The 21,268-nt window shown below is 40.4% G+C and overlaps 1 protein-coding gene across 1 annotated transcript in view; it reads right to left on the bottom strand.

Moving 5' to 3' along the window:
• zswim6 (zinc finger SWIM-type containing 6) overlaps positions 1–21,268 on the bottom strand; it is a 106,184-nt gene that overhangs the window by 45,425 nt on the left and 39,491 nt on the right. Inside the window, exons 2-3 of the mRNA XM_008102861.3 lie at positions 12,974–13,330; positions 1,738–1,886 (exon numbers count right to left, since the gene is read on the bottom strand). Coding sequence (XP_008101068.2) covers positions 1,738–1,886; positions 12,974–13,330 — 506 coding nt within the window. The remainder of the gene's footprint in view (positions 1–1,737; positions 1,887–12,973; positions 13,331–21,268) is intronic.

The raw sequence follows: 21,268 nt of genomic DNA on the forward strand, positions 1-21,268 counted from the left end.
TTGTTCAGTGTAACAACTGACCTTGTTCCTACTGTAAAGTACACATATCTTGGAGACATCTAGCTTGAGATTGCATTATTCCAACAGCAATAACCTGCAGCTGTGCTGCCCAAGTTCCTTGCAATTAACTACCCTGATTTTGGGCTGTTTTTTGGCTATTGACTTTTGTCTTCAACATTCCAGTCTGGTCCAAGTTATCTATGGCAGTCTTCTGTTGGACTTCTTCACATTTTCTACAATTAGCTTCTATCACCATCACATACTTAACCCTCCATGCAATTAATCTATAAACCTGAGAGTAGAAGCATAAAATTTCATGATCAGACTTAATTTCATCCCCATTATCACAACATTACAGATTGTTCCCTGAAGCCTTTATTTATTTATGATTTATATCACACTTTCATCTCATGAATGGATTGCAATAAAATTAAGTAAAACATAACATGAGTATTAACGAAACAGATTTTTTTAAAAAAAATACCATTTTAAGAGCACCAGTAACAGAAAATATGGCAGTTGCCCAGTTAAACGCTCCTTCTGCAGCAAGTGTGACCACTTGACAAAGGCCCACCTGCATGTAAGTATACCAAAAAAAGGGCTTTGCCTACTGGTGGAAGAGCAACAGGGAGGAAGCCAGCCTAGCCTTGCTCAGTGGGAGAGTATGGGAGTGACCACTGTGAAAGAAATAATGTTGACTTGAGAGAGCATTCTCACTTAATAGAGCTGCCACAACCTCAATTCCAAGTTTTTCCATGAAGTGCCTGTTTTATGTAAAGCTGGGGGGGGGGGGCAAAATGTGGCCCATAAGCTGCATGAGGCTCCTAAGGCCATTACTACATCCTATCCGAAACCACAATGCCCCCCTCCCACAACTCCAATCAGAAAATCCCTCATCACTACTTCCACCCACCCTAAAACCCTCTCTCCTGGAGGCATTCCTAAATGGGAAGGTAAAAGGAGGCACAAAACCCCATTCTCCCCTTCCACCCCCTGACAATTAAAAAGAAATAAATCTTGAACGGGATCTTTAACATTCCCAGTTTGAGATTTTCAATATGTTACAAAGAATTCTAACATTGAAAAGTTGGGCCTTGATTGGAAATTGCCTACTCTTTTGACTGAGCCACCATTTTCAATAACGTAAGTATTCAAAACTGAAAAATCTAGATTCTAAGCATTACCCATCTCTACAACCATTCTGATTTTATATTAATTGTTTTTCCTTAGTAAAAGGGCCTCACTTGAATTTATTAATTGTTTACTGGCAGTTCAAAACGCATGGCAAGTCACGAGTCAAGCTTCAAAGTTGAAAAATTTTAAAGTAATGTTTATGACCCATGGAAAGCCTTTCCCTAAGTCATTAGGACAAAGCTTAGCCACACTTTTCTTGAAACAAGGAGAGTTGGTTTTATTTTAGAAAGCCATTTTACATTTCCTTTAGCTGGGGGCTCTACCACCAAAACAGCTTGTAAGACAACTGACCTGAAACCTGAAGACAATTCATTTTAAACCACCATTTTCCGAGTAATAGCAAAACCAGTAAACCAATATGCTTTTCCTGCATAGCAGGGGGTTGGACTGGAGCCCGTGTGGTCTCTTCCAGCTCTATGATTCTATAATTTTAGAATAGGAATATCATGGGAGAATGAATTCACCAATTTGGGGACAACTTGAATACAAAGTGTGGGGGAGCACCGAGGGCAACCACAATGATTCCTTCCCAGACACACCTACCTTTGCAAAAAGCAAGTTGAGCTGCTTCCCTGATCCATGATATCCACCCTGGGAAAGAAAGAGCTTAACCTGTTCTTGGACTTGCTCTTCATCAAGATGCCAGCAGTTTTCATCATCTATACTAGCACCAGCTGTTGGGTCAGGGGCACCTACAAATGCAGCAGAAAAAGCAAATAAATTGAGGACTGTTCAGTTTGTGAATGAAGATAAAAGTTGGTCCCACCTAAAATAAGAGTATGATTAGGGGTGACTCTTAAAGCAACCTGCTGCTATACATGCCAATTTGTAACTGCTGGCACTATTCATTAAGACTGTAGAACACAAGCTGATGATACAAGCAGAATTCAGCACACACTGTTTTGATAGCATAGGAGATGAGTATAGAAGTGTACTAAAATTAATCTGCTTTTACATAACCTCAGAGCATGTGGCAGTAAGTAAAACTCAACATAAATAACAGCCCAATATGTACTGATCAGACAGGGAACATTTCTCACTATTCAAGTACATGTTTCATTCACTGAAGAAACCAGTTTCATTCTGTAGCATTCAGTTAAAGGCTTTTAAAAGATCTCTGCTTAAAACCTGGTAGTGTACTCTGTTTGAAATATTTCCCTATATCTGAGAACATACAAATAAACTATTCTGTCTAGAGAACTGCCATAAAATCATAAAAAATAACCTTTTCCTGATTTTTACCCAAGAAATATTATTTGAAGGGGGTACAAAACACACGTATTACTTGTGTTATTTTCTTTCAAATCTAAACACATTTTAATGTTTTCAATATAAAGGACCTCACTTATAACTTGGCATAAAATTAAAAGAACATAAATGCCATAGGTTTGTACAAGCAAAATTAGGAATACACACTATAATAAATAGACCTGTAAACTGCTGTAGCCTAATCAAAGTTATCTAATCAATGTACCTTACTTTTTGACACTTCTGAATAAGAGAAAAAGTAAATAAAGCTCCAACAACTGAACTGAACTATATAATTCTAGATAGAAACATACTCATGAAAGCAGCCTTAAGGATTATAGCAACAGAATATTTGGAAGGGAGGTTTGACTCAACACTGAAAACATTGAACTTTTCAATACTGCTTTATCATCATATGCAATGTTGTATTCTCCCATCTTAAATACTGCTGCACTTATAGAAGCAGAATGATGAACTTCAGTGTTGGTTATGTGGAAATTGGCAACTTCAAGACATTGGCAACTGTACTGCCCTATGTAGCTCCCTGGAGGGCCTCTTTCCCATCCACACATTTTAAAAATATATACACCCTACTGGCTGTGTTAGCAATTTTACTATGCTTTTTGACCTCCATGGGACATTTTAGGCTCACAGAGGCTGCTTTTTATTTTCAGCAAAAAATGTAAACTGGAAGTCAACTTCTGGTTCACTTCTTTGTTAAATAATGGTTTAATGGGCCTAAAATTGTCCAAAGGAATCCCAAAAGTGGGGATGCTTTAAAAACATGCTTGTTTTTTTAAAGGGGGGATCCTAAAGGAAGCTGCAATCTGTAAGTTGCACGTTTCTCACCCCAGTATAATGTAGACAGAAACATTATTCTCTAATTCTGCTGACTTACATTACAAATATTAATCCTTTGGTCTCTTATATTTTAACTTAGTCAAATCTAATATTGAAAAGCATTTTACTCATTTCAAAGAAGAATGACTTTTCACTCCTTTTCTATATTCCCCAAAGTCTCATATTTCCTCCACTGGAAAAACTGAAAAATAGAATTTGGGGAAAAAAGCAGGGGATTTTCTCCAGAGTCTTCCTATTTTTGTCCAAGTCTTTATAATCTAGTTTAATATTGTGTTCCCAAAATGATCGCAAGATGCCTATGGGAAAGCCCAAGGAGAACACAAAAATAAATAGTACTGACTAAATTGTATGTTCAGTAACTCGTACAGTGTTCCCTCACTTATCGCGAGGGTTAGGTTCCAGGACCACCCGCAATAAGTGAAAACCACAAAGTAGGGATGCTATATATTTATATATTACTAACTGTGCCCGGCCACGCACTGCTGTGGCTTTATGGGAATCATTTGTTGACCAGGTGGAATAGCAGTGAATAGCCTTGCAGCCTCAAAGCCTGGCCATTTTCTTCTTATGTGAATCCTTATTTGGTGAGCTGGAATACAATGGAATAGGATTGCTGCTTGGAAGGTTGGGTACTTGCGTTCTGGGGAATGGTTTTATGGCCAATCTGAATTGCTCTGAATAGCCTCGCTGCTTCAAAGCCTGGCCTCTTTCTATATAAGGACATCCTTCCTTGGGCAGGTTGAATGGGACAGAGTAGCCTCATGGCTTCAAAACCTGAGGGTTTTCTCTCTAGGGGAAATCTTGGTTGGCCAGGTTGAACAGCACTGAATAGCCTTGCTGCTTGCAAGCCTGGCTGCTTTCTACATAGGGGCATCCTTTGTTGGCCAAGTTGAATGGGAGGAAGTAGCCTCATGGCTTCAAAACCTGAGGGTTTTCTATCTAGGGGAAAATCTCGCTTGGCTAGGTTGAATTGCACTGAATAGCCTTGCTGCTTCAAAGCCTGGCTGCTTTCTACATAGGGCCATTCTTCGTTGGCCAGGTTGAATGGGACAGAATAGCCTCATGGCTTCAAAGCCTAGGGGTTTTCTATCTAGGGGAAATCTTGGTTGGCCAGGCTGAACAGCACTGAATAGCCTTGCTGCTTGCAAGCTTGGCTGCTTTCTACCTTGTGGGATTCTTGGTTGGCTAGGTTGAATAGCAATTAATAGTCTCGGTGCAGCAAGTATGAATGCTGCAATTAGCCACCTTGATTAGCATTTAATGGCCTTGCAGCTTCAAAGCCTGCCTGCTTCCTGCCTGGGTGAATCCTTTGTTGGGAGGTGTTAGCTGATTGTTTCCTTTCTGGAATTTCCCTGTTTTCAGAGTGTTGCTCTGTATTGTTCTGTATTATTATACCACAGTAATTATTATATATTATATTTATAATCTTATATTATCTGCTTAGAACTGGATTATATGAGGCCCCTTCTACACAGTTGTATAAAATCCACATTGAACTGGGTTATATGGCAGTGTGGACTCAAGATAATCCAGTTCAAAGCAGATAGTGTGGATTATCTGCCTTGGCATTCTGGGTTATACAGGTGTGTGGAAGGGTCTTGAGTCTACACTGCCATATAATCCAGTTCAAATAATATAATCTGTATTTTATAGGCAGTGTGGAAGAGGCCTGAGTGAAAAAGTCCTGAGCTCCATTGTTTCTGAGTGGGTTGATAGGGGACGAAGTGGGCAAGGCATACCCTTCTAACTGGCATTTAGGGGGGAAAATGTCTTTTCCTCATTCTCTAATTTGGACTTTATTTTTCTAGGTTTTTTTGTTTGAAAAACATGTTTTGGATGACTATGTCTTTTGTGGGCAAATCTGGTGTGATTTGGTTCAGTGGTTATGTTATTTACTCCATAATAAAACATACATTACATTTTTATATATATAGATTTTAGTAGTTGTACACTATTTTAAGTCTTTATCAACCAATTGTGTGTTGATAAATCACCTCCTTCTCCTCCTGATGCCGCTTGGGCTCCTTTTCTCTCCCTTCGGCTTCTTCTTCCTCCCTTCCTTAGGCTGTAAATTGTAATTTTTTATGATTTAGAATTTTTTTTAGAGTTTGTTGAAAAACTGCAAAACAGCAAATTCACAAAAAGCGAACCACGAAGTACTGAGGGAACACTGTATTCACAAGCATATTTTGATTTTAGACAATATATACATCATGACTATTATATCCATGAATTTGCTTATTCTGTTTAAAAATTGTTCTGGTTAGGATTAACAACTCTCATTGTTTAATTATGTAACGTGTAAATAAGTGACTTCTTTTATATGTTCTGAATCTCCTATCACTCAACTTCATTGGGTGATCCTGAGTTCTAATATTATAAGAGTGAAAAATGGCTTGATACCCCTATTCTCTGTACTGAGGTGAACAACCGAATGGAAGACAGGGGCCAAATTCTTCCCCCATATGATGCACATCCCAACCCCAAGTAAGACCAAATAACATTTTTATTCTGCAGTCCGTCCCAAAATGTCATGCAAAAGTGATGTTTAGGAAAATTCATGCATGGTTTTCGGGGGTACAAAAGAGGAATCTAAGGGCTGCAAGCAATTTAGAGGTGTATTTTTTAACACCTATTCTAGACCATGCATAATTTTGCACGCTTCTATCATACCATCTTTTCACTTGCTTGGTTTCTAAGCAAAAAAGCACAGAACAGAGTAGTTGCTGATCATTTCAGTTATAATTTTCTATACCTTTTCCAATTCCACAATATTGCTTTTGATGAGTAGTAACCAGAATGATACACCATGCAGTTGTTGTAAATACTATTATTTTTACAAGCACGGAGCGCACTGCTTGCCTATAACTGAAATTCTGCAAATAGTCATCTGTGACCTCACACAAATTGTGTCATCTGCACAGTGCATCATTCAGAATCTTCTACAGCTCTTATGTAGGGTGTTTTGGCAGTAGCCTCACCCGCTTCCTTCATGCCATACCAGTGCACTTCCTGTCTAAACCCTCAGTTCCCTAGACCCTGAAGCAACAGCCAAGGGTCTAAGGTCAGGCAGGATACAACAAGGGGAGATGGGTTGGGCTGAATGAGTTCACAGATAACCACTCAAAAAACTACAGTTACGGATTGGCAATCTATCTTTCGTCTTCATGGTCTCTGTGGGAAACTAGTAAACTACCATATATAGTTATGTAAAAATCAATCTCATATATAAGTCAAGGACAGGGTTTGGGGACAAAATTATGGTTTTTGATATGATCCACAGACAACTCGAGGGTCATTCCACATAGAGGGGAAAATGACCTCAGGAGGACAGTCAATACTGGCTGTTACCACCATTTCCTAACCAGGGATTCCAAGATATCAAAAGTGATACAATAGTGAAGAGAGTAGAGATGGAAGTGGGGGTGTCAGTGCTTCTTTTAGGTTCTGCTGGGATGGACTAAGCTCTGCCTTTCGCTATTCTACTCAGAGGAGGTGGTTTTGATAAGAGTTAAGGTGCGTTACACTGACTCGCAGATGTTGACCCAGATTTTTGGATTTGCTTTCTTTGCTAGGCTTATACATCAGTAGAAAGAGGGAATATCATGTCCAACAGGAAAAAAGCACAGCCCTCTCAAGCAGTGATGCTAAAAGTAGGTAACAGCTTTATAGATGGCATGCAGAAGAACTTTTCTCAAGAAAGCAGCTAATACTGCCACAGCCCTAGAAAAGTGGCATCTCACTTGGGCAGCAGGTTGTTTGCCTGCAAGTTCACAGGTCACACTAATGGTCACTAAAATTCATTTGGAAAGATGTTGTGGTAAGATAGGTAGCATTTTTGGGGCAGATGTATAACAGATAAATGGTATCTTTAAAAAGAAGATCAAATAGAAAGCCAAAGGAAAGTGGAGAGCCACTCAGAGACAGCATTCTAGATTGCCAGTAGGGTTCTGAAAGAATGCTTAAAGAACATTTTCCTGATTTAGATGCAAAGAAGTCGCAACCGTCTGAAAGTAGATGCTTGCATGTTTGCAGCACGAGTAACCAGTTGCATATGGAGGAAAAGAGAACAATGCCTTGCTGTAAAAGTCAAGCCTCTACCACAGCCATACACTTGGTGAACACATAAGGAGGAGTGCAAAGGCCAACAGGAAAGATACAGAGGAAATACCCACGTGGTCCCACCGTGTAACATAGGAAATACCTGTGGGATGGCCTGATTTTAAGATACATCATTCAGGTACAAGTTGGACCAATTAGCCTTCTGCATCAAGGAAAGATTTGAACCAAGGGTGACCATCCCAAAACATTTCTACTGCACATAAAAGTTTACATCTTAAGGGTCCAAGATGAGATGCAAGCTTCCGTTCTTGGATACAATGATGTATCCTTGATGCAGATGAGATAGGGAAAGACTCCACAGATCAGGGATCCTCAAACTTTTTAAGTCGAGGGCTGGTTCACAGTCCGCCAAACTGTTGGGGGCCCAGGCTATAATCTGGAAAAAACATGAATGAATTCCTATGCACAGTGAACATATATTAGTTGTAGCTTAAAAATAATGAAAAAACTATAAATATTTAAAATGAAGAACAATTTTAGCATAGATTTTCCAGTATTTCAATGGAAAGTGTGGGCCTGCATTTTGGCTGATGAAATAGTCAAATTAATTAGGTTTGTTGCTGTGTGCCTTCCAAGTAGTTTCGGACTTAGGGTGACCCTAAATCTAAAATTTAGGGTGGAGGGCAGATAAATGACTTTGGAAGGCTGCATCCAGCATGTGGGACTTACTTTGGGGACCACTGCTATAAGTCTTCTGAGCAACAGTGACTCTGCTTCCTGTTATAGCATGTTTGAAGAGGGATTTCCAGAATTAGATTGCATACCCTCATGCTATGATGTCCAAGGGCCAGTGAATCTAAGGTAATGGAAACCGAAACATGATGAAATTTTCCAAACCTTTGGTGAAAAAATGGCAGATGCGACAGGAGCAGGTTGGCAGCAAGGAAATCAAAAAGAACACTCTGAGGAATCCTGTTGGTGGTGCTTACGAGGTTTTGGTCAATAGAAGTCATATACAATTCCATTGCTGAAGACACAGGCAGAGGAGAGGGCTTCTGTTGTGGGTGTGCTCCAATTTGCTATCTCTTTTGGGATTGAAGAGATCCTCTGTTCAAAAGGACGGCCCTCAATTGCAAAACTCGAAGCTATAATGACAGTTCAGTTTCAACTTGTGCATACAATCAAGAAGGTTTTCTACAACCTGCTCAGAAACAAAGGCTTTCTAAAACTACTCCACAAAATAAGCCTCAGTAAAAAAAAATTAAGTTCACTGATACAGGAGGCACATTTTTAAAAAGATATCCATTCAATAACACTTTCCATGTACATATTCTGTTCAGGGGCGGTTCAACCGGCAGGCAAACTACACGGTTGCTGAAGGTGCCATCCTCTGGGGGTGCAGTTGGGGCGCCTCCAAGTGCCCTAAGGCTAATGGGAAGCTTCTTTTTGTCTTTTTTTCTTTTCCCCCCTCTCCGTTGGGAGGGGGCATGTCCTCCGGGCGCGCCTCACCTTCCCACTCCCACGTGCGCACATGTGTGCATGCATGCGCATGCACCCCCGCCTCCTTCTCCCAGGCTCGCGTAATGGTCAGAGGTGCCAAAAGGAAGAGGAGAAGGCAGAATAGGCGGAGGCAGTGGGGACAAAGCAGTGGATGGAGAGGAAGGCCGCACCTGAGCCTCCCTCCTGGTCCTCTGCCCACAGTGCCCTCCGCCCAGGCGTGACCTTCCTCTCCTTCCGCTACTTTGTCCCCGCTGCCTCCGTGGCCTGGCCTGCCTCCATGGCTGTGGCCTGGTCTGCCTCTGCGGCCTGGCCTTCACCTCTGCGGCCGTGGCCTGGCCTTCGCCTCCTCAGCCGCAGCCTGGCCTTCGCCTCCTCGAGGCCAGGTCTCCGGGCTGCCTGGCCATGTTCCAGAAGCTTTCTCTCCTGATGGTTAACCCCATCTATGGCAGGCATCCTCAGTGGTTTTTACATCTGTTGGAATTGAGGTAAGTGAGGTCACATATCTGTGGAATGATGTCCAGGGTAGGAGAAAGGAAGAACTCTTGTCTGCTGGAGACAGGTGTAGAATTTGCCATTGGCCACCTTGATTAGCATGTAATGGCCTTGCAGCTTCAAAGCCTGGTTGCTTCCTCCCTGGGGGCATTCTTCGTTGGGAGGTGTTAGCTGGCTCTGATTGTTTCCTGTCCGGATTTCTCCTGTTTTCAGAGTGTTGTTCTTTATTTACTGTCCTGCTTTTAGAATTTTTTTAATACTGGGGGCCAGATTCCATTTTGGTGGCCTTTTAATTTCTATGGATTCCTAAGGACCCTCTGGGCTCTTCCACACAGCTATATAACCCAGAATATTAAAGCAGACTAACCCACAATATCTGCTTTGAACTGGGTTATCTGAGTCCACACTGACCTATATCCCAGTTCAATGTTTAGTGCTAAATTCGCAAATATAGTAATTCCTGCATAACATTACCATGTATTGAACGGGTTTTTCTGTTGATTTCTTGTAAAACATGATGTTTTGGTGCTTAATTTGTAAAATCATAACCTAATTTGATGTTTAATAGGCTTGTCCTTAATTCCCTCCTTATTATCCAAGATATTCGCTTATCCAAGCTTCTGCCAGCCCGTTTAGCTTGGATAAATGAGACTCTACTGTATATGGCGGCTGTTAATATCAACTTGTTCAAGTTGGAAATTGTTCACTTGTCAAAAAAATGTTAAAAGAAGTCATGGAAATAAGCACCAAAGTGTCTAAAGCATGAAGAATTACAATTACCATGAAAACATTTAGGAAAGATTAAATGTTCCATTGGTGGTGGTGATAAACATTACTGAAAACATATAACAGCAATCCTGGCTTAAATCTAGTTCTTAGTATTGATTACAATCAAGCAAATGAATAAATCTTTGGCGTTACTCATAAATTGTGTAAATTCCACTGAGTCAATTGGTCTACTCTAACTGAGACTAGCAATGTAATCTAGGTTGTAATACTTGCTGAATTATAATAAAATGGTTGGCACAGTCATGGTGATACAATTCTGAAGATCTTGGTCTTTACTTAATACTGCTTATTTATTGTTACTACATACATTAGAACAGTACACACCTTAAATCAATCCTAAAATTTTCAAACAATAAAACATTAAGCTAGCATAATGAGTAGCAGGGGCCCCTGATGGCACAGTGTGTTAAAGCACCGAGCTGCTGAACTTGCGGACCAAAAGGTGCCAGGCTCAAATCCTGGGAGCAGAATGAGCGCCCGCTGTTAGCCCCAGCTCCTGCCAACCTAGCAGTTCGGAAACATGCAAATGTGAGTAGATCAATAGGCGGGAAGTTAACGGCGCTCCATGCAGTCATGCCGGCCACATGACCTTGGAAGTGTCTACAGACAACGCTGGCTCTTCAGCTTAGAAACGTCAGGGGAAAACCTTTACCTTTACTTTAATAAGTAGCAATACTGCATTTTTGAAAACAAACACATTTAACAAAAGAAAAAGTACAATACCTTTCATTCCTGCCAGCAGGCAGCCTCATTTGCGGAAATACGGCATTTGAGACAATCTGGCCACAAGCCATATAAGTCATGACAAACATTTTGAAATTTGCCCAGGAATGGACTGACAGCCAGTGAAATAGTTGGAACAAAGCTGCTCTATGTTCCCTGTGATGAACTCTGGTCAACTGTTTCGTCACAGCTGCACACAGGGTGCACTACAGTAAACCAAATGGGATGGAACAAAGGCATGTGTCATATGACTGTATCAAATATCGCCAGAAACAGGCACAGTTGGTGCACCAATTTAAACTATAAATGCTCTTCTGGCCACTGCAGAAAATGGGAGATCCAGACACAAAGCTGAACCCAAACTGTGAACCTGAAATTTCAAGGGAAGTACAATCTCATACAGCACTGGCTGAATCCCTATTCCCTGATCTGCCTTTCAGCTGATCAGTACTTCTACATTTTCTGGATAAAATTTCAAATTGTTCACTCTTGTCCATTCTTTTACTAACACCAGACAATGGTTTAGCATGTCTTCCTTGGAATTAGAGGTAAAGGAGAAATGGAACTGCATGTCATCAGCATAATGGTGGTAACAGTCCTCCATAACTCCACACAACTTCCCCCAAATGTTAGGTGCATGTGTTTAAAAGTATGGGAACAAAACTGAGGGAAGTAGCTGCCTCAGTTTTGTTACTACAGTAATATTCACACTTGGAAGTAATGAATATAAAGATAGCATTGGATTTTAAAGAGATCTTTGACTACGAAAATTTATGTTCCAGAAAATTTAGATCTTATATAATACATGTGAATGCTACATACAAAGCAGCACTGCCATTTTCAATGTGCTATTCATGACTATTAGAAACAGCAAGCTGAGGATTCCTCATAATTATTATTTTAGGCAAAAAAATTAGCATCACAGTTGAACATTCATTGACTATGAACAATTGTGTATTTCATGTTTCAAACATATCGTGAATGTTTACCATGATCTACAAGCCCTTACAGATTATACCAAAGATCCAGCCCAACAGAGAACCCCCCCCCCCCCAAAAAAAAAAGCTGAGAAGTTGTCAGCATTCCTGAAGGCTTCATCTATGTACCTCTCTCTACTTCTCTCAGATGCCAAGACCAAGGGGACCCACCACTTTCACCAAGGATTTCACAGAACATAGAATCCCCTATGGATTGTATTGTGAAATATATTAATCAAGACAATTCTTATTGCATTTATAGTTCTCCCTCTTCCCATGTTCTGACAGTAATGTAGGAAAGTATCACAGTTCCTGGTGGCACTCTAGAGAGAATATGACGACTTCAAATGAAAAACAGAGACAACATGGTGGCCTTCCAACATGGTGACTATTTTCACTGACAGATGCTATAATATTAGAAAATTATTTGCATCAATCTAACCACTTGCTAAAATTAATGTTTGAATCCAGGTTCTAGCTTAGGGATTTATTATTTTGATCACTTTCCGCAAAGGAGTTCAGGCACAAATTTGGAATAGCCTTTGCAAGACTGTCATTCTAGATGCCTTATCAGCAACACAACATTCAAACACATGCAATAAATTACATAGTTCCCAGTACCTGTTCAGGCAGATGGTCAACGAATATAGTCAGCCCTCCCTGTTTGAGGGTTTAACTTTTGAGGATTAGATTATTTATAAATTTGATTAATGTGTTCTCCCTAGGAATCTAGGAGTCATTCAGGGTGAATCTATGGTCAACTCCCACTGGATGCTAACCACAGAGTTCACCCAGAAGGACCAAGAGATTCCTTGAGTCCTCTCGGGTTACAAGATAAGGTGGGTTTTTATTCAGTTTTTCCATTTTCACTGGGCACTGCACAAAAAATTGAGGCCTAGTTGATAAGCTACTTTTGCCTTTTAAATATCACATAGTTCCCAGAACAGCCCTAGAGTATCACAATGCAATTTTCAAATCAAAAGCAGACACATAACATTTCACTTTGGCCAGCAGGTAATCTCACTAATAAAATTAAAAATAAAGTACATATGAGATGGAAGCCTCAACCCATGTGTATCCTTTGAGGCAAAAAGGAAGGTAGAGTAACAGAGAGGAAAGAAACTCACCATGAACTTGATTGATCTCTGAATTCTGAGAAAGGATTTCATCTGCTAATTTTTGAGCAGTTGGCAAAACTTCTGTATGGTGCACTGTGATCAAATACTGTACAAACTTCTGGAGTTGGTCTCTGTTCATCTGAAAGAGAGTCTCTGAAATGGGAAGATGCAGTTTGACCTGATCAGGCTTGCGGATCCGATATAAAGAAAGTGCCACGACATGAGCACAGTAAAATATGTCTTTGTTTCCACAGCTACAGGTCACTGAGGTAATCTTGCAACGATCAAAGCTGATAGCTACATTGCAAACAGTTTCTGGCTCTGACTGCACTGCAGGCTCGGTCACTGTGCCGCTGAGGTGGAAACCTGTTTGTTAAAAGAAGAAAGGAACAATTCAGTAAAGTGTTTATGGCTCTGATTTTAAATGAGCAAAGTAGATCCACAGGCAGAAAACTGTGTTTAAAGAAAGAGTATCATCTCAGATGGCAACTGTGGTCTTCAGCAGCCACTAAAGGTCACTCACAAAACATTGTGCATATAAATAGGTTCACACACACAGAGTGGTAATTGTGGTGGGCCATGGCTACAAAAAAACCCAAAACACAGGAAATTGACTGAACATACCAGTGGATGTCAGACCCTCGATTACTTTCAAACTCTCACAAGAGTACATTTTTTCAGAGTCTAAAAACATTAGTTAGAACTTCCATCTGTGGAATCTGGCAACATTTTACTACTCTCAGTAAATAAATAACAAGAGCCCCAGGGCTGTGTTCATATTTACAAAGTCAAAAACAATGTTCAATATTTCTATGCAAGTGGGCTTCACTTTTCTAGTGTCAATCTACACTACTATACAGTTGGCCACTATGATAACTCTCACCAAAAAAACACAATACAGTAGTTTTATGAAGGGTGTACCTACAGAAAGCCCAGAAATACCAGAACTAACAAGCTTAAGCACATAGAAAGTGCAAGTAAAGTGCCCAGACTGTATATAAATGTTGTTCACTAGCACAATGGGCATAGAACAAATGCAGGTAGGTTACAGCCAGCGGAGCACCCTGGTTATACATCCACTCCCTTGGGGAATAAAAGGCCATCACAATCACGTGGTATACCTTTGTAAGAAAATGCCACATGTTTCAATGCTCCCCCACATAGAAAGGGAACTCCTCAAATGTAGGGGATAAAATTATTAACTACATTTCTGCTATATATATAGATAGATAGATAGATAGATAGATAGATAGATAGATAGATAGATAGATAGATATAAATTCTGTAAAAGAACTTGTTCCCATTTTCCAAAACAAACATTGATGTTTTACAGGGGATGACAACAAAACCTTCAATGAATGAAAGATGAGATTTCGACAGAGAGACAGAGGTACCCTATGCTTTGATGGTGATGGCCACTCCTTTGTAAAAATCATCAGTATCCATTATAAACATATGTTGCTGCCAAGGTGGCTTTGGGAAATGTCGGTTTGAGGTTTTGTATAGTCCATATATGTTAATGTTTTGAGGAGAGGGGAGACCCTGTGTAAATGCAAAGAAAATTAGCCATCCCATTAAAAACAAAACATGCACATGTGTACATATGCTTTCTGTGCATTGGGCACATGACCATAGGGATGCCCAAAGAGCTTTCTCAAAATTAAAGAAGTGGTTGAGAATCCTCAAAAGGTAAAAACCCCTGCTGTGTCTACATTCCAAAATGCTGGCCATTATGCTTTCATCGCTCATTTAATTTTTTTATGTGTTCTCTTCCACAGAGGTACATTGTAGGCCTGACATAGGTCATAGTTACATATTAATAGGTGTTTTAGATTACAAGCCAGGTATTGCACAGACAAGACTTTTGTACCAAAGGTGAAGTATCAATTTTGTACGTTCAAAGAACTGGACAACACAAGATTGATGGGAGTGATCTGGGGTGTGTCTTTTAAGCAAATGCGTACTACAGGATGCAGGGTAAAACAAAGTAAACCAGAAAAAGAAAAAAACCACAAAGCACTTCAAGGTTGCACAAATTCACTTTGGAGTGAAATTAGTTTTGATAAGGACCTTATCCCCTTTCCCAATACCTTTTAATAAATTATCTCCTGCTGACTATACCCGATATTCAATAACATCAAAACTTTTGCTCGAGGGAGGGGGAATTCTAATTACTAAAAAGACATTCAATATAGGACTAATATGAACTCAAGAGGATGAACTCATGAGGTTCTCTTCTGCAAAAGGAAGTGTTTTATGTATCAGAAGTTCTCACACGTAGAAGGCCAAGGACAGGAGATTTTCTCAGATTTATGTATCTCTCAACTGGCCCATGATACGATTTTTTATGTACCTCCTGTCCTCTGAAGCACGTGGATGGGCAGCAAAGGGAATCAGGGAGGATCACCTCCATTTTCCACCAGTGAACCCACAAGATGAGCATGGTTTCACTATGTGATCCCAGGATCCAAGAATGCGTATTAAAATACTATTCTGGAGTCATTGGATTTATTCTAACACCACAGAATGAAATACAGTGCACCTGCACATACACACATACTGCTTGTACTATCTTCAAGTAGTTCTTGAATTGGAATGACCAAAAACAGGAAGAAATACAGACAAGTTCAAGAGAAAAAAATAGACACCTAGGACCACCGATCTGCAATATATTATACTTTATAAGGAATTTCATATGGAGGTTCACTTCTTTCTTATCTTCCTTACTTCAATAGAAATTATTATTTAGAGTAATCTCAGGTGATAAGTACACAAGTTTCCAGTCAAGGCAGCAAAAATATGTTATGGAAAACCACAGCAGTGAACAGTTCCAGGATGAGAAGCTGTGATGGTTTAACACCAACCACTCTGACCTCAAGATTCCAACTGTCTGGAAACACAGACATATCCAATTCAGTGCCTAACATTGTGGTGAGACAGCCCTCAGTATGACTTTGAAGGGACACAGGGATTGACATTTACCACAAACTAAGAGCACACATGATAATGGCTAGACAGCCAGTCATAATGGAAACAAGTGAAAAGGCCTGAGATTAAAATGCAATTGGTTTGAGATATAATTTTCTGTTCCCAATTTTTACCAAACACAACTGAGATCATGATACAAAGCCAGGCAGTGATAATGTTTTTGCCAGAATTTCCAATAACGTTTTGCTAGTACCCTGTATCCATCTGTTTCTATTTCCAGTTGATAAAATTACATCAAGAAGCTGTTATGTGCTACTAGTACATTTCATGAACTTGGATATAAAAATACTTCTTTAAAAATCCATCCTACTAAAATGGTATATGAAACAAGATTTAGGTCCTTGTCTGTTAGATACTGAAATTTTAAACAATGAATTGTTTACAAATGCTTTTTTTCAGCTCATTGATATTAAAACTTCTCAACCCAAATATATAAATTGGTCAGTTTTTGATAGAGAGATCAAAGATTTGAGGGTGTCTCTAGAAATGGAGACCAGTACAAGACCCCAGAAGGAGGAGCTTGCGAGAAGCAGAAAAAGATTTCCCTATTCTCCAATAAAAAGCTCACCAAGTTCTAAGCAAAGGCCAGTTTATTCTGGTCCAGCTGAAACAGGATGATGGTCGCAATAAGTTGCAAGAAGGACCAGCATGCCATTATACAAGAAAATCCACATTTTATACTTTTTACATTTTGAATTTCCCGCTCCCGCCCACCCGACCGGCTTCGCCCTGATTGGTCAGGAGAGTCCCTGACGTCAGAGGCTGGGAGGAGTGGTCCGGGGGCTCGCGCGCCTCAGCCAATGGGAGCGCGAGCCCCGCCTGTGACGTCTCTCCCGGCTAGCCAATGGGGGAGATGGAGGCGCGGCAGCAGGAGAAACAAAGGCAATCATATGTTGATGAAGGATTAATGAGTGACCCTATACTGGGTCTATTGTCAAGTGGTCCGGCGAGAGCCCCAGGGCCCTGCTAGCTGGACCTGTCCTATTGATACAATGATTGGAATAACAAGTCCCTTGAATAAGGGTCTGACACCTAGATGTCAGTTCCATTGTCCAAAAGGCATAATCATCAGCAATCTTGATGAGATTATGTGATTCAGAGTTCGGGAAGGGGAAATGGCATTGTCTTGCAGCTGTGGCATACCTTTGCCTCCCCGCGGAGGAGATATGCCATTCATGTGAACTGATTAGAATGTCCAAAGATTGCTCCATTCTTAAGTGGTCTGTCTTTGCCCTATGAGGCTTAAGAAAGAGTGTTACAGTAGAGTCTCACTTATCCAAGCCTCGCTTATCCAAGCTTCTGGATAATCCAAGCAATTTTTGTAGTCAATGTTTTCAATACATCGTGATATTTTGGTGCTAAATTCGTAAACACAGTAATTACAACGTAACATTACTGCGTATTGAACTACTTTTTCTGTCAAATTTGTTGTATAACATGATGTTTTGGTTCTTAATTTGTAAAATCATAACCTCATTTGATGTTTAATAGGCTTTTCCTTAATCCTTCCTTATAATCCAAGATATTCGCTTATCCAAGCTTCTGCCGGCCCGTTTAGCTTGGATAAGTGAGACTCTACTGTATTTCCAGAAGATTATCATGACAAGTCCATTGAGTCAGGATATGGCCTGAGGCAGGCTGGTGGCACCCAGGTCAGGATGGAATGCTGGCCAAAAGTTCATATCAGGGTCACTGTGCTTCATTTTATAAGGGGCAAGATGTCATAAATAATAATAATCAATATCAAATTGATAGGAGACACATATGGGACTCACAATGGGGGAGAAAAGGAGATCCAGCATCCCCATTGTGTTGGGAGAAAAATGCAGGTTTCATCCATGGGGCTTCGATCTCCCCTGTGTTTCCTATGGGGGACAAAGCAAGGGATCCCAGAAGTTCCCCAGCAGCCCAGCAGGCAAAAAGGCTTTTGGGGTTCCCTTAGAACTGGGAGACGCTGCAAGGGGTACAAAGGGGTTCATGCAGGAGGGGGTAAAGGGGTTCCTGATACCTTGAGAATTCATAGGAAGGCGCAGAAGGACATTTCAGATCGCTTTGCCCGTGCTCATTCATAAAAAGGCAATTCATTCATAAAAGGGGAGCCAATTCATCTGTCAGGACGGGAATTGGGGCCATTGTGGCTAAAAGCAGGATAGCAGTTTAGTTTAGAATGTGTTCCAGAGTGAAATGGAATTGGTCCGGAGTGAATCCATGAAGGTGTGGATACGGGGGCTTGGTGGGTTTCCATATCCGCGGTTGGAAAAACTGTGTTCGCTTGTTCCTGAGGCGGTCCTGCTGGCTGAGACTGGAAAGGAGTTTATTGTTAGTTTTTGAGTTGCAAAAAGAGCCTGCAAAAGGAGCTCTTTTGCAGGTTGGAAGTGAAAGCAAAAAGCGGATACAATTTATTACCCTTGTAGCAAAGGACAATGGAGCCTTGATTGAGAGCGGCTGCCTGTGGTTTTCAGCTACTGTAGCTGCTTTGAAGAGGGGATACAATGTTTCTGTGTGGTTGAAGCTTATCTAGAGTAGAAATTCTTATGAGCTTGTGTAACTCCTGGCAGTGATCAGCTGTGTGTCAAAGCAATGAGAGTGTGGGGGCTTGTGCACTCAACATCATTTTGATGCCATTAAAGGAGCACTTCTGGATATTTGTGCATTCAAAAGGCAAAGCGATAGATTTTACTGACCAGGTCCATCAACCAAGTGAAAAAGTTATCAAATTAAAAATGGGACATTATAAAGAAATCAAAGTATATACAAAAATGGGACATTATAAATGAGAGGAAATATGCAGTATCCTGGACATTAGTTTGGGGCTGCAGAAATGAGCAAACAATACCCATTCCTACCTTCTACTTGAAAGATCAGGATCATGTAACAAAATTGCTTCTGCAAGTTGAAAGGTGAGTTGACTAAAATCCAATTTGTTACTATACCACCGAAACAAGATTGTTGGTTTTCAAAACAAACATTAAGCACAGTTTGCTAGTTCAGATATAATGGCAATCTCTACAGTTTGCCTTATATCAGAGAAGAAGGGACAGGGTCTATAGGCTGGAGGATTTTGGTCGGTTTGCTCAGAAAATTCCCAATCATTGCTTAAGAGAAACAATTTACTTAAGGACCAAGTGCCCAAAACAGTAATTTAAACAGAAAGCTAATGCCCTTACTTTCAAGTAGTCTAAGACACATCAAAGCCTTAAAATTCATGCAGTTTGACACCACTTTAACTGCTATGAGTCAATATTAGGGAATTATGGGTCTTTAGCCTTTCCTGTCAAATAGTGCTGGTGCCTCACCAAACTAGTTTTCGAGATTCCACAACACTGGTCCATGACACTTAAAGTGGTGTTGAACAGCATTAATCCTACAGTACATCATAATATTTTCTGCAATATACATGGACTAGTATGACATTTATTGTGCAAGAAAACAGATTCTCGGTTTGTTCTTCCTATATGAGCCTGCTTGAGCTTTAAGATATTCAGGGGTGGGTTTTCTCTCAGGCCACCATGATCACTGGTAAGGTTTGTGAGGACTTGAGAGGACTTCCTTCGTGGCTGCTCCCAGGCTATTGAACTCCCTGGCTATGTGAGTCTTCTGCTTTTAAACTGGTTGGGAAAGTGCAATGTGTATGCTGCCTTTTAATGTGCATGAGATCTTCAACTAATGGACCCCACCCTGATTTGATAGCTTTCTACATGGACAGAATGTTATATTGAAACACATTTGACCATCTGATCTCCCACCTGCAATCTTATACCATGCATTCTAGACAGAGTTATGCCTTCTCAGAGAGGCCATAATGCTATTATCTACCAACTACTGCTTCTCAGTGAGAAGACAGGGTATGCCCACAGTGACTTTTTAAAAAACCGTTTGGTTTAAATTACTGCAATCCTTTATCACGCCTTTCCTGTTTATATAGTAGGAGAAGCCTGTCTATACTGATAAGAACTGCGGAAAGCATCAAGAGCCTCCAACATTTCCTTTGTTTCCTCTTCCAGATTCACCATTTGGTTACAAAATTACAGCAAGTTCCATATAAAACTGCTTTACTTTCTAGGAAATGAAGAAGTACTTATTTGTAATCAACAGATTTCTAACCACAATCAGACTCACATATCAAGTCAGCTTGCTCTTCCAATGTATATCACATAAATCACCCATGAAAGAAAGTCCAGACCCTTGAAGATATAAGAGATATATAAACAGAGCTCTCTTTCAACAGATGGGTATTCACTGGACGGTTGACTGGACAGCAGTCACCAAACAAGATGACAGAAAAGCTAGTTCAATTTCCAGTGCAAATTCCCCTACACATTCCCTCTTGGCAATGCAGACAACATTTAACTACCAAAACCTGCCAGTTTCTCTTGCAGCAAGAGAAACAAATGCCTGAGTATATGTTCGTCTGTAGTAATAATTTGAATGTAATACAAAAAAGAGATGAGCAAACCTCTTACAAACCAATTCTACCCCCCCCCCCCCCCCCAACAAGCCAAAAAGAGTTCTTAAATGTGCTTCCATTAAAAGCTACTGGCTTTGGTCGCCAGAATGCTCCCTGCTCCTCATCTCCCTTCCGTCTCTTGTGGACTATACAGCATACATTAGCTATTCATTACATGGGAAGGAATCGCAGATAAAGCTGCACCCTGCTGAGGAAGACTACTACTTTACATGTCAATTTCAGAATGAGCGCATCTGCTACTGTACTAATATGTATATTTAAAGCTGCTGCAGATTATATGCTGTTCGTTGTCTGTTTGTTGAGATATTATGAACGTCTAAGAAGCACTGCTCAAAATTATTCCCTTTGAGGCCTCAATTTCCTGCTATTTTTTGTAAAGACACCCACAATACCACCACCCCTCGAACTGCATATAGACTGTGCCCATTTTAGGAAGGCAGTCAACATAATTTAGATGGGCTAACCAAGTTGCAGTCAACAACTGCTTATACACTTTGTTGGTATAACCTTAACAGTTAACAAAATCCATCTACCACATAAGCAAAAAATATTCATAACTTAAAATACATGGCAGAGTGAACACAACTATATTACTATAAATCAGGAAACACACATAAGCAATCACCCAGTAAAAGAAATATACATTATCAAACCTATGAAGCCATTTATTTTACTACAACATTCTAGAATTAAAACCTTAGCCTTTTAATTCTTGGTTTTACTCCATCAATACAGGATCACACTGTATTGGTAGGAAAATAGAATGAGAAGGACCAACTCTCAGAAATCACTGATAAATGGCTGATACTGCTGAACAAAAGCTGTAGATGCACGGGGGGGGGGGGGGG

The sequence above is a fragment of the Anolis carolinensis genome, chromosome 2 (genome assembly GCF_035594765.1).
Source record: "Anolis carolinensis isolate JA03-04 chromosome 2, rAnoCar3.1.pri, whole genome shotgun sequence".
NCBI lineage: Eukaryota > Metazoa > Chordata > Lepidosauria > Squamata > Dactyloidae > Anolis > Anolis carolinensis.